This window comes from Idiotropiscis lumnitzeri, chromosome 2 (genome assembly GCF_059441095.1).
Source record: "Idiotropiscis lumnitzeri isolate Australia: NSW breed Sydney's pygmy pipehorse chromosome 2, RoL_Ilum_1.0, whole genome shotgun sequence".
Lineage (NCBI taxonomy): Eukaryota > Metazoa > Chordata > Actinopteri > Syngnathiformes > Syngnathidae > Idiotropiscis > Idiotropiscis lumnitzeri.
This window is the reverse complement of record NC_142392.1, coordinates 4543652-4558028: the sequence shown is the minus strand read 5'-3', so window position 1 is coordinate 4558028 and position 14377 is coordinate 4543652. Positions and strand designations below refer to the sequence as shown.

Here is a 14377-nt window from a genome sequence, read left to right as displayed (position 1 = left end):
ATTTGCAATTAAATTAATAATAGTGCCATTTTTTAAAATGTGAATATTTTTTATGACATAATAATAAAAATAAAATGTAAAAAAATACATATTGAAATAAATATAAAGTATAATGTATATATTTACTTAAAAAAATTACCTTGAGTCAATTTTTTTTAAATAATTGTTTTTCAGCATTTTGCACCGACAAATCAAAACTCTGCTCCCCGATAAATTGCAATCATTGTGACTTTGCGTTGACATTTCGCCCACGTTTCAGATACGAGCAGTAAACGTCTCATGCAAATTCATCCCACAGCGAACTTTTCATGAAAACGAAAAAATGCGCCTTTTAACCTCCTCCCCCGCAGCCACCAATTAAGAGGACACCACTTTCGTCGTCCTCTTTGCGTGCGATCAGCAGTTTGCATAATGACGGCTGCGGAGCGACTTTGAAACGATAACCCGCGACGTGACTCCTAATGAGAATAATAATTATGCCCGACACAAAGTCTTTGATTTGTGCCGTGGCCCGAGTCAAACACTTTTTTTTTTTAACGGACGCACCTTCCGGCTGCTCTGCGGGGAGGGTGAAAGAAGGCAGATCTTTCCTGCTCTACTTTATTAGACGAAACACACGCAGAGATGTCTGAATTAAAGGAGGTGTCACAACAGTATAAGAAGATTTAACGTGCAAACTCGACGCCAGGGGGAGGTTCTGCTGCTGAAATCTGCTGGCGTGAAAGTCAGACATTTTTTTTTTTTTTTTTTTTTTAAAGTTACCACAATGAGATCGTTGAAGAGGAACACTTCTCGCTGGTGCGCCGCCTGCTTCTGGGCCTTGTTGACGTCCGTCACCTCAAAGAGACGACTGCAGCACACCAGTCGTCTGTGAGGCACCGACAGCACCTGCGGACACGTTCAAGGCAAAACTAATCAATCCCCGGCCGCACACCACCGTGGAGATTAACTTTGCTGTAAAAGAGGATGTTGGGCTCATTTCTGCTACTTGGCAGGATGGAAGCGCTGTTGACATTCATTTTTCTCGAGGGGGAAAAAAAAAAAAAAGGCATTTCAGGTTTCTGGATGGCTACCGTTGTTTTAAAAACTTTTATTTCCCTCATACCACTTTCCCACAGTAATTAGGAGGATTACGCGGATGCAAGACACATTTTACTACACATTTTTTGATGAGGATCTGAACTCAATCACCGGACTTGAACCCAATAGAGCATGTTTTTCTTTTCTTTTTTTTTTTTTAACCTTCTGAAGAGGAGACTGAAGTTTAGACACCCTCGGAAACAAGGCGCGGAATTATAATAGAATATATAAAAATATTTCCAAAAAAATATTCCAACCATCTAATGCCCTCGCCATTTTAAGTTCACACCAGCCAACTGCACAATTCAAAAGATGTTCGATGACACCTCGGCGAAGATATATAAAGATGACACGAGCCGGTGTCTTCATCCTGGCTCCTTGCGCTAATCCGATCATGTTGATTGCGAGCCGCGCGGGTCCCGTCACAGTGCTCGATTAAAAGGGGTCACGGAAAGGTTTATCACAACAGAAGCTCGGCTGCACAAAATTGCCTTTGCGGAGCGGTCCAATCTGATCCTTGGTTAAAAAAGGAAGCAATGGAAGGGCTGTCACGAGCGCAGCCGGCTCTCATTTGTGATCAGATCAGCATACACGCCCGGCCGGCATTTCCACTTTTCATTTTCCGCCGGCACCCCTGGGGATAATTTGCAACAACCTTCTGCTTGTCACCGCGGGGATGGTGCGCATTTCCTGCTCGCCTCCTTTTTTCCATCGGAGCTTGTGTCATGTAATGACATCATTGGCATGAAACCCGCATCATGTCCGGCCTGTGTTATGATGAACTTAAATGACCCTCGTGAGTTCACCCCAAAGAGACAAATGTTGGATTTACACTGCAGCAAATATTTGAGATGCATTGAGGACTTAGCTTTAATCAAGTCTTGAAATATTCATACCCGCCAAACTTCCATTACGAAGAAAGCCATTACAGTCAACTCCCGATTAGACGTTTTGGAGCCATCAGCAATACGTCTGAATTCCCGAAGTAGAGCGATCATATCAGTCTACTGAAGCGTATTGCATTCACTTGAGAAAAAACAATAAATAAATTGTTTCTCTGAGTAATTTTTTTTGGGGCTTTGTTTTTTTTTTATATAATTTTTTTCTTCTCTGTTTTATGGAGTATTTTTTTCTGTTTTTCAGAGTAATTTTTTTTCTGTTTTTTTTTTTAATAAATTACTTTGAAAAACAGAAAAAAAAATTTGTCCCAAAAAAAATACCCAGAAAAACAGAAATTACTTCGAAAAACAGAAAAAAATTTGTAAAAAAAAAATACCCAGAAAAACAAAAAAAAAAAAACAAAGCCCCCCCCTAAAAAATTACTCACAAAAACAAGTTGTTTTTTTCTCAAGTAAATGCAATACGCTTCTGTAGTCTTCCACATGCTTTAAACACAAAACTTATGAACGCATACTTTTTAAAATATTCCCGCGCCTATTCTCGCATGGTTCTCCTTATAATATGCAAGCAGCGTATTTGTCACTCCTATTTGAAGTTGACTTTAAAACCGATGCGACTTAAAAATAAAAACTCAAATATTCATCCGAATCGTATTCCTTTGCAAGTTACGGAATATGAGTTTTTCCTCGCCTGGATGGGGTCGAGCAAGGGTTATGTCAATAAAACCGCACAATGCAGCCAGGCCACAATAAAGTTTCTTTTCCTCTTGCTTTTTTTTTTTTTTGTGGAGCTGACAGCTCCTTGTGGGCAGGAGGAGTCACTTCCTGTCTCAACGATCCATCATTTGGGGCTCTGACGACGCTCCCTCTGTCATCCGATGGCTGCCCATCCATCACCGACACACTTGCGAGGGGAGGAGGGGGAGCGCGCCAGGCGGAAATACAGGAACGGAAAATGGCAGCAATTGGAGTTTCAATGTCATTGAGAAAGTCGACAGATGAGCGAGAGTAACTTTATTGAATGTGAATAACAGGAGGGTAAAGTTCAGAATGCTGGATCTTTTTGAAAGCGCTCAGCGTGCCAGGCAAGAGTGTATGGTTATATAAATGTTTGAATAAAAGAAGACCTTGATGCATTGAGGGGTTGACTGAATTCCAAGAACACTTATGGAGAAATCCTCATCAACCGGGTTGATTTACAGAAGCAAAAGACTTTTTGTTCTTTTGTGCTCGGGCACAAAAGCAGCACGCGTGCAAGCAGATATTCGCGCTTTAAAAGCATTTGAAAGTTCTCACCTAAAACGGCCGAGAAGCATTCCGGCGCGAGCGGCGCTTAATGACGGATGGCGCTGGCGTAACGAGTTCGAGGTACTCATTGGCTTCTAATGGATAACAAATGCGCTCCGCTAACGCTACTTAAGATAGGTGATAGTGATAAGGCCTTGAATAATGACTGACTTGGCATGGAGAGTGCGAGAGTGTCGCCGCTTGTGATAAATCGTCATCCGGCACTCCACGACGGCGCGGACCAAGAAATGAGGCATAGCGCAAAACGGGGACAAGGGGGAGGGATCTTGTTTTTTTTTAATTATTATTATTTTTTTATTTTTTTTTTTTGCCAACTCACCGTTTTCATGCCCACGATGGACTGCTCCACTTTAGAGACGTAGGTGACGTGGTCCTCGTTGGAGCGCAGTTCTCTCATCTGGATTCTCTCGTAGATGCCCACCACTATGTCGCGGGGGATATCTGCCCCGTCGTCCACGCCTGAGAAAATGGGGTGGGAATCTTGACACGTACTCCTGTACTACTGTTATTTTTTTTTTCAAGACAACAAATACTAACAATCTATTTTTAAAGTCCCTGTAAAGCAGGGGTGGGCAAACTTTTTGATTGACGGGCCACAATGGGTTCTAAAATTTGACAGAGGGGCCGGACCAGTAGCAGATGGATGGAGTGTTTTGGTAACCTCACCTCATTGAAGAAAATAAATACATTTAATTTTAAATGAAAGTGAACACAAGCATTACAACAAAATGTATGTCTTTGACACACCAGGTTTTAGAAAAAAAAACATGAACAAGGTTTATTTATTTCATTTTTTTCAAGTTCAGCGGGCCGAATTAAAACGTTTAACGGGCCGCATGTGGCCCCAGAGCCGTTGTTTGCTCACGCCTGCTGTAAAGTGACAATACATTAATTCTTCTTTTTATTATTCTAAATAATTATTAAACAATGAGGCACAATAAAAACATAAATAGATAAAAAAATAAATAAACTACCCAAAAAATTAATTAATAAAATAAAAATAAAGAAAAAATATTGGGGAAAAAAAACAAAACAAACAATGAGGCACTGCAACGCAGCCACGTCAGGCCGCTGTCATGTTGAGCTCTGCGCATACTCATGATGAACAACGAGGCGCTCTAAGACGCCAGCAGATTAGCGTAAACGTTTAACAGTTGCTCTTAATGTTCGTTTTCGCTCGTTATTTGGACCAAAAAAAAAATAATGTGTTCATAAAATACAAAAGAAACACCCTGTCCTTTATTCAACCTCGGCTGGCTCCTGCTGTCACCATTTTAAAACGGCATGGGGTCACGGGAGTGGCGGTTAATAGCCGAGTGAAGGGTTTACACCTGAACGCAGCACGGGTCAAGGCCGAAGTCGGGCACGTTCTCGAGCTGACAGATGTTGCGGTACTTCCCGCTCAACTCCGAATCAAGTTTTAAAAAGCGCTCGGATGATTGGCTCAAATTAAGTCGCAGGCAATTAATCAACTTAAATGTTGGGGGTTGTCTTCATCCCCAAAATGAGATTAATAGCAAGGGTGGTGGATGGAGAGATGACACAAAAAACTCAAAACAAAGACAAATAGACCAGCTGGGACGCCACGGCATATTTTCATTTACGTAAAATGCCGGGATTGATTTTCCGGCTTGATCTAATCTGCGCGCACCGTCTGGATGAAGTTGGTGCGCATCGACCTCCCGCGGGCCTGATTGACCGGCGTTTCCGTCACGTACCTCGGAGGTTGCGTATGAAGTCCTCCAGCAGCATCTTGCGGTCGGGCTTGATGTTGGGACTGTACATGTCGGTGTTGAGGAGGATGATGGCGAACGCCAGGATGAAGATAGTGTCGGGGTTGTGGAACTGTTGCACCACGTCGGGATTGCACATGCAGTAGCGCTGGCTGCAATGAGGCACAAATAGTGACAAAAATGAGTCTGACATCAAGTGCACAAGTTGCTATGGTCGCAAAAAGCCCAAGCAGTCAAGACGTAAACTGGCTAACGGTTAGCCAGGCGCTAACCTGAGCTCAAAACAGCCACTGTCATTTGTTGACACCCATATCACTCACCTAGGTTTTTAAAGCCACACCCACTCAAAGTTATGGATATTGGATGGCGACCCCCGATTGGACAATAATACTCCCAGCACTACTTAGGCTCCATTTTTTTATTTATTTATTTTTTTTCATAAAAAGCTCATTATTCTTTTTGTATGCATGTAATTATATTTGCACAAACGAGCTGCCTTTGTAATATTGAGCTGGTGCATGAAGATTAAGCGTAAACAACAAGCAGAACAATAACAAAGTCACATTCCAATATTTTTTTCCGTAGCCTAAGTAGGAATGCGTCGCATGGAATTGACACAATTAGCCCGCGACATAATAAGTCCGAATGCTCGACTAGCACAGAAATCGCACTAAGGAGAAAAAAATATTTGTCTCACCTTATGAAACAGATGAATGGTATTAGAATATGGTGGAAGCAGATGAAAGCTCGTACGGATTTACGACTTTAATTTGACTTTGTGTGATGCTCAAAAATTCCTCTCTGTGGTTTTAAAACACATTTGTCCCACTGGATTGAACGCATCATGCATCACACTGCGCTCCACTGCGTCCCAATCTGTAGTTAAACATGCCGAAGTTTTTATGTACAGTACGTGCACGCTCGGAAAGCATCAACGCACATCAGACCGGAGCGCCGCAACATTCCGACTCATCACCGAAAATAGTCGGCCCGTGGTGTGTCATAAAAAAGGCCCCTGTCGAAAAGATTGTGTGTGTGCACCCAGTGGAGAGGGATTATTTCAGTCAAATGCATTAAGTATGAACATTCCCCAGCTCAAGGATAAATAATACAACAGTACAACGCTGTAGGAGGAAGTAGACAGCAAGGAAAGAATGAAATGTGTGTGGCGTGTAATAGATAATTTGAGCAGTCATCGTTTGCACACCGAGGTCGTGGAGACGTTTTTTACGGGCCCTGTTGAGCTGCGTGAAGTCTCTGTGGGACGTATTTGCTCGGATTGGTATTCAGCAAATACGCACATAAAAGAGCTAGGCTAGCAGTTTTTTAATGTGTACCGGTATCTTTAATGTGGTAAAGACGGACAGTATATGGTATTTATCGGAGTATAAGGCACATTTCAAATTGTTAACTCATTCACTGCCATTGACGGGTGTAGGAGTCAGAAAATTAAAAAATATATATTTGACTGGGGCAGGCAATGAATGAGTTAATAATCTAAGAAATAAACAAAAGGTAAAATTAGAATAAACGAATTAACATACAATGCTTCACAAAGATAAAGCGCCCTACAATCCGATGTGCCGTTTGTATGAAAATTTATTAAAACCCGCTTAGAATATGGAGCACCTAATGGTCCGAAAAAGACTGTACTTATTATTTTCATCTGTAATCGATTATTGTGTTATCATTATTAATTTTTTTATTTAATTAAAAAATTTATATTATATTATATTATTTATTATATTATTATATTTTAGTGTAAAACCCCAAAGACGATATAACTGACTGTAATAACCTGCCGCGCACTTGAAAGAGCATCACAATGTCAAGTGAATTGAACCAGTCATCACTGCCTCTACAATACAATATTAACGAGTGCCGATTTTCTACTCAAAAACAAATTACACACATTTTTATTGGTGTTTTTTTGGGCAGGTTGGAACGGATTAATAGCATTTCCACTCATTTCAATGGGGAAAGATGATTTGAGATTCAAATGTGTTGAATTTCAGGCAAGCCTGGAGAAGGAATTCAAGTTGCATCTCAAGGCACTACTGTATCTATTATATTGTTGAAAAGGCAGCATGACTAAGACTTTTTTTTATGCGAATACACCACGTATACAGGAGCAGTTCATTCATTTCGTCCATTGACGCAGCAAAATGTGAGGCTGCTGCTGCTTCCCATGCCCGTCGTGATTTTGGGGAGATGCGTCCATGTCCCCCCTCGCATGTTTTTTGGGGCGCTTCTGATCTCAACAGGGGTGGTAAGAGAGGGGGTTGTTTAAGGGTGGGAGACATGAAGTGTCAGTAGACGTTACGCAACGCTGGTTATTTATAAACCCTCCACCCTCTTTTGTGTTTGTGCCCTTTTCAATCCTTCCCACCCCCCCTCAGGTTTGTTCCGCTCTCACGCCTCTGCTCTAACACGCAGATGCCCGGGCATTGCCGGTGCCAAGGTCTCGAGCCACACTTTTTTGTTTACCTCCTTGTCGTTCACCTCGGGCAACTGTGACAGGTGGCTGTTGTGCCCAGAGATGCCAGACCACGACAACTCGTGTTTATTTTGCAACAGTGATGAGAACAAACTGGAAGATCCAACGCACAGTTGCGAGATTCACATTGGCGCATCTCTTTTTCTTCATTTTTTTGATGCAAAATGCATTTCATAAAATATAAATAAATAAATAATAAGCGCAAATAAAAAGTTCAGAACCCATATTTGGATCCATTTAAAAATATAAAAATATTTTTATAAATACAATTTCATTATTTTTCATAGATTTTGCTTGATTGCCTGGAAGGGACTTTACGCAACTCTATTTTATTTCCAGGGCACTAAAAAAAAAAAAAAAAAAAACAATCGCAACGGTAAAAAAAGTGAAATATCAAACATACACTTAACAAACTGTTGGGTCAATAAGAACCTAAATTGGGTCAAAAATAGACCGAACCAACTTTTTGGGTTGTTGATTTTAGCCCAAAAAATCATGTCGATTAAATAACGCAAAACTAAAACAAACGAAGAAATATACATATATTTTTTTGTGCGGGTTATTTATTCAACCCAACATATTGGGTTACTCTTAACCCAAAAAGTTGTGTTGGCCTTAAAATAAAATAAAAAAATAAAAAAAACAACACTTTTAAAAAATACAATAAAAAAAAATCTGAACCCATCTTAGACCTAACTATCTTAGTCCATACTTACTCACAAGTCCAACATTTTATGCTATAGTCTGAGATGCTGACACTCAAATAACCAGCCAGCTTGCTGATAGAACATGCAAAGGAAAAAAAAATCATATCCTAGCAACAGAAAAGTTGCAAGTTACCTGAAAGCCTCGATGAGACGTTCCACCTTCTGGGCTTCTCCCTGGACACGAATGTGGGCTTGGAATTTCCTCAGCGCGTCGTCCAGCTCCATTCCCGAGAAATCCATCTCGTCCACCACGCAGCTGTTGAGGTAGCGTCGGGTGAGAGGAGACGCGGATTGCGGCAAACGTAATAAGCGTGCATGAGCACGACGGGATCGATGAGCCCGCGGGATGCAGACTGAAGATAAGAGCTCTCTAATTCAACACGCCGCACGCTCGCGCGCAGACGAGAAGGAAAAGGAGGAGGATAAAGATGCAGCTGGCAACCAAACATGTGGAAATCTCCCCGAGCGGAAAATCCTCCTCGCACCTGACAACTAAATATTAATTACCTTAATTAAAAATAAAAAGAAAAAAGTTAGAGACATAAGTTCACAGCAAGCTGGAAACAAATTGGTTCAGGTGAAATGAGGTTTGGAAGGAAGTTTTAATGGACTTTAGAACTCATTTGTTATTTTATTTTCTTGTGCTTTACTAAAGCCTCACTTTTTTTGGGAAGATATATCAAAGTGTACACTGACGCCTTTTAAATTTTAGTTTAAAAAAAACCTGACAAACTTTCAGAATTCTTCGGGGTTCGTCTCGCCGGCCCAACGTCAAAGTTTGCAAGCTCCCTTCATGTTAAGCATCCCAAGTAGTAATAATATTGTAATAACACGTTGTTGCTGTACTGCCTCAATGAGTTTTATAGACTAATTGCGAAACAATTAGATTTTTAACAGCCAGGTCGCATTTAAAGTCGAGTCACCTCTGATTTGCGGCGCCTCGTAAATATATAAATATATATAAAATATCCCCCTTGATGGTTTTCCCAAAAAATAAATAATTTGAAGATTGCGGCTTTTTAATATCTGATTTGACTTGACGAACTCCTCGTGACGGCGCCAATTCCTGTCACTTCCTTCCCGGGCCGTCACTCTTCCTTTACATAACATCAGCCACGATGCTCTACAGCTGCCCCCACCGCCAAACACGCTCACGCATCCCGAATATGTCGGCACATACACAACTTCACAGTCCACGGCGCAGCTGTCGGGCCTTAAAAACGTACGTTTTTTACGGAGTTGGCAGTCAGGCAGGCGGCAGAGCAACGCATAAAAAGCAACACGACGCCAGCTGGAAGCGTATTGCGAGCACCGAATGAGAAGACGACCGCGGGGCTGGAACAAGACAAGAATCTTACTGCGCCACATCCATCAATGGAACTAGTCCTGCGGGCCAAATCCATGACCACAATTTGGCTTAATTGACTTTGCGATGTTTTAATGTGTGTGGTTTATGCTTAAGGAAACGTGTGGAGAATGAAGCATCGGCGACACGCCGCAGGGGACGCATTAGAGGTCAAACCTCCTCACGCCGGACACAACATTAGGGACACCTACACTCACATTAAAACGTGTTGTCTGTGACCTTGCCGATATTAAAAGTGTAGAAGAAATTAAATGATGTATCGCCATGTCAAAGCGGCCATTACCAGCGATGCGAATATGAGCGAGCAACTCAAATTTAAAAAAAAAAAAAAAAAAAAAAAAAAACGGTCATTTAAATGCAAATGTTTGCTTGTGTGAGATTTACATCCCCGTGGCAACGGAGACGACGGCGTCCACTCACTCGAGGACGTCCCTGTTGAAGGGCTTCTTGCTGTTGCCCAGGAACTCGCCGATCATCTGGCGACTCAGACCTTTCCTCTGCAGCAGGAAGTGGGCCACGCCGATGGGCGTGTCTGGGATGAAGCCGCGCGAGATCAGGAACTGGAGGCCCTTGTCGGGATTCCTGGTGACGATGACGGAGATGAAGACAGAATCATATTATATGTTTCATGATCTTATTTAATCCCAGAAATGTTCACTAGAGGAAACCCCTCAATTCCAGCGTTTTTCTGGATTTTGACTTATTTTGTGAGGCCAACAGAATATTGTGTTCTCATGCTATAAAAACACGGAGCTATGACGCCCCAAAAAAAAAAAGGCTAAGTCGTATAAATACGTCTTTGGGAGGCGGGGACTACATTTTTGAAAACGTACACGTATGTCTGATGGATTGAATGAGTGAAGTATCGTGGCAGTGCATAATTCATCGGACCCGGATAATGGACGTTGGGGTGAGGGTGGGCTAAAGGTCAAAGGTGAGACAAAGAGAGGACCGGACGGAGCAGATGTGAGCAAATGGCAGCGTGAGCGAGCCGGCGGTCGCGGCTCTGAAAGCATCTGCTCGCCCACTCTCCTGACAGCTGACGTGTCGTCGAGCGAATTTGGCAGATTACTCAATGTTTTCCCAACATGCGCGCCAGTCCCACACGCTGAATATCATTTGCGACGGCAAATGGACGAGGAGGGGGGCAAATTCGAGAGGAATCGGATAAGTGGCGCAGGATGAGGGAGAGACAATCCTGGCGAAGTGATGATCAATTTTGTGATTGCCGCATCGCACGAAGCTGTTTGGGGTATTCTGGTTAGCTCATTTTGCGACAATCGAAGGTCGATAAGACTGTCGTAAGACTATGTTTAGCGACTACTCGGGTTTTTGAACACAATTTCCGAGTGAAAATCCAAAATAGCCGGAATCGAACCCACAACCTCTGCTAACATGCTAACAATTGGTGCGCTTTTACAAAGTGAGTCCGGCAATTTGATTGACGACCACTGACGATCTTTTATTGCGTCGTCAAAAGAGCGACGAGGTTAGCCCGAAGCTCGCAGGCTGTTATTAAAGCCGAGTGCGGTTAAAAGAATAAACCCGGAGCTTGATTTCTCGTTTTTACTGTCCCGGCGCTCTCCTCCCTCACAGCCAATTGATTAAAAGTGTGTTTATCTTTAAACTGCAAACAGACTCTCCGTCACCTCATTCCCCTTAAACACACAACACATTATTCACCACTTCACGTCAGTTGTGTGTACTCTACTCCATGACCTTTTTAAAATGCGTCCAACAGATCAAGAGGACATGAACCGGCTGCCAATCAAACAGTTTTACCCCTTGATAAAATCGGTATTTGCATTTAAAAGGCCTCTGCTCCGATGAAAAATGTGGTATGCCCTTGAAAAAAATTTGCCAAACATAATGCCAAAGCCCTGGCTAAGAAGAAAGCTATTGGTGTCAAGGAAGTAAGCAGACTCGTTAAATTTAGAATTAGAATTAGAATTAGAAATCCCTTTATTGTCATTGTACTCAAGAGTGCAACGAGATTAGAGAGCTCCCCTCTCCAGTGCAATACAACAATAATACAGACAAATATATAAATTAGATAAATAAGAGAGTGCAAATGACAAAGATTCTAATTGTAATACCTCACCTCGACGGAGAGATCAAGATCTTTGTATGTTGGAGCGATGCTGTGCCTCTTCGCCAACGCTGCAGGAGCCTCGCAGTATTAAGTCAACTCAAGATTTGAATTCTGGATGCTTTCAGACAATGATGAATGAAAACAGTTTGATAGAAACCTGTTTTTTTTTTTTTCAAAAATAGATGAATGGCTCGCCCCCTCTTCTCCATGAACAACACTTTAAATGTTAATATTCGAAAGGGTGTAAACTACTTTCGAGACAGCTAATCTGACCGTAACATTAGGTACACCAACACATTATAATGAGTTCACGCGCAGCAGCAGTCAAATTCTGCCTTTGCAAAAATAATAATTATATATATATATATATATATATATATATATATATATATATATATATATATATATATATATTGTTTATTATTGAGGTTGTGATTTGTCGCGGGTTTCCAGTAATTTTTTTCCCAGTAATTAAATATTTTTGTTACAGGGAAGACTGCAGTAGAACGAAGAAAAAAAATTTTTTAAATTATAAAAAATAAAATTTAAGCAATTTGACAATGATAATTCAAGAGAATTTCTTTGAAAAAACATCTGAGTTTAATAAGAGAACAAAAATACTCAACGCACTTTGCTATGGTAGAATCACAGCGTGTACTCAATGAAGTGGCCAGCGCAGTGTAACGACATGTTACCCAACAAACTTTCCTGCCACCAAAAACAACGGAGCGTGACACGTTTCATGCGGGCGCCTCCGCCGCATCGCCACGTTCGGCAACCCGTGCACTCTTGTCGCCATGGCAACACCCCCATCTCCCAGGTCTCTTTCCGGCACGCGAGAACCACTTTGCTCTCGTCTGTCACGAGTCTGAATGTCCGACCGCCTGCTGCCTTTTTTTTTCCGCCCCTTTTAGTCGTAGATGTGAATTGAAATGGACAGCGGACACTTTAAGAGACTTCTAAGAAAGATTGCATGACCCTAATCCGCGCCGCGTTCCCATCCGTGCAAAGGCTTGAGCTCTTCTAGAGGGGGGAAGCTCTCTAACTAAGAATTATGAAGCAGTGGTTACCAGAGGAGGTACTCCCACTCTGCACTCACTGCCACTGAGGGATATAAAAGCCAAAAAGTATGTTTATTTTACCTGGGCTGCCAGTGAATGACTTGTGTTTTTTTAGGAGAGTGAAACAATTCACAAGCCTATTTTGACAAAGTAAAGTAAAGTAAAAAGTCCATATATATTTTTCAGTTTACCTGAAAAATGTACTGAACAGGAGATTACTCACACATTGAAGAGGTTGAGGCCAATGCGGTAGAGGCGTTTCCGCATGACGTCAGTGGACAGCGTCGGTGACTTGCAGCTGGCGGGGTTCTCGCAGTGGTAGCGCGGCAGGCTCAGTATCATTGCCTGCAGAGCCTCCTTGGAGGAGGCCTCCGACGTGGAGCGGGCCTCCGTGGATGCGCTGCTGCTGCTCATCTGCTCCGAGCTGTTGTCAGCCGTCTCCGAGCCGCTGCGATTGACCCCGAGCAGCTCGGACACAGGTGGCGGAGGTTTAGGTGGCTCCGGCGGAGGCGGCGCCATCACCGCGGCCTCCTGCTGGGGAGCCATTTTGTCTAGGGGGGTCGAGGGTGGAAGGTCCTCTCCACTGAGTTCTTCCTCACTGGGCGGGGGAGCGGGGAACTCCATATCTTGATCACATAAGTCTATTTCTGGAGGAGGTGGGTGCTCTTGAGGGGGAGGAGGGGGATCAATGGGCTCAGCTGATGGGGGAGCGGGTGGTTCTTCAAGCGGGATGGACTGAGGAGTGGAGTTGGTTGTGATGGTTGCAGCTCCGTCTTGCTGGGCGCAGCTGCCCACGGTGACGGACTCCATGACGGAAGACGAAAGGCGGAAGTTCTGGCTGTCGATCTGAACCGTCACATCTCGGAAGGCCATCATGAGCTTGCTGGCGCTTTTGGACAAGTCGGTGGGGTCCAGCGGTGCTTGATGAATGGACGACTCTGCCACGCCACAGCCCTCTCCTCCGCCTGATGCAGCACTGAACTGATAAGCTCCGGCTTCTTGTAGCGAGCACATGGTCTTGAGGCTCCAATTGCTGAGTGCATCGTCTATGGACTTTGCCAGGGACTGGACTTGCTCGGTGAAGGAGTCCTCCAGGTCGGTTAGGCTACCGCCCACCGTGGCTGGCAGCGACGGCGACCGCACCAAAGGGATGCCCGCCAAATTGCAGCCTTCTGCCAGGGCCCGTTCAGCCGAGAAGCCCTCGGTGTTCTGCAAGCGCACCTTGCGCAGGGAGATGCGGCGTGGCAGGCGACTCTCCAGCAGTGAGTTGCGGATCTTCTCAAAGTTCTTGCTGAGCTGATACTGGCGGAAGGCGGTCTGAATCTTGCAGGCGGCGCGGCGGGAAATGAGGTGGCCGCCGTATTTGTGCTCTAGCATTTCGATCTGGAAAGAAGGATAGAGAGGAGATAAATACCGAGCTTTTAAAGTAAAGTAAAAAGAAAAACCAAGAAAATCCTCCAAGCGATAATGATGTCCCGTAACTGAGGCCAAATGGGGACAGTGACGATGACCATCATCACTAAAGCCGTTAGTGGTATCGAGCAGGGGTGTCAAACTCCAGGCCTCGAGGGCCGGTGACCAGCATGTTTTCCATCTCACACCTGATTCACATGAGCAGGATACTTATCAGGCTT

At 43.4% G+C, this 14377-nt stretch overlaps 1 protein-coding gene across 3 annotated transcripts in view; it reads right to left on the bottom strand.

The window, feature by feature from the left end:
• iqsec3a (IQ motif and Sec7 domain ArfGEF 3a) overlaps positions 1-14377 on the bottom strand; it is a 39726-nt gene that overhangs the window by 6115 nt on the left and 19234 nt on the right. For all 3 annotated transcript variants that reach the window (XM_088288479.1, XM_088288480.1, XM_088288481.1), the window contains exons 5-10: positions 12967-14126; positions 10011-10172; positions 8358-8480; positions 5006-5172; positions 3607-3746; positions 763-888 (exon numbers count right to left, since the gene is read on the bottom strand). In XM_088288479.1, the coding sequence (XP_088144605.1) occupies positions 763-888; positions 3607-3746; positions 5006-5172; positions 8358-8480; positions 10011-10172; positions 12967-14126 (1878 nt within the window). The remainder of the gene's footprint in view (positions 1-762; positions 889-3606; positions 3747-5005; positions 5173-8357; positions 8481-10010; positions 10173-12966; positions 14127-14377) is intronic.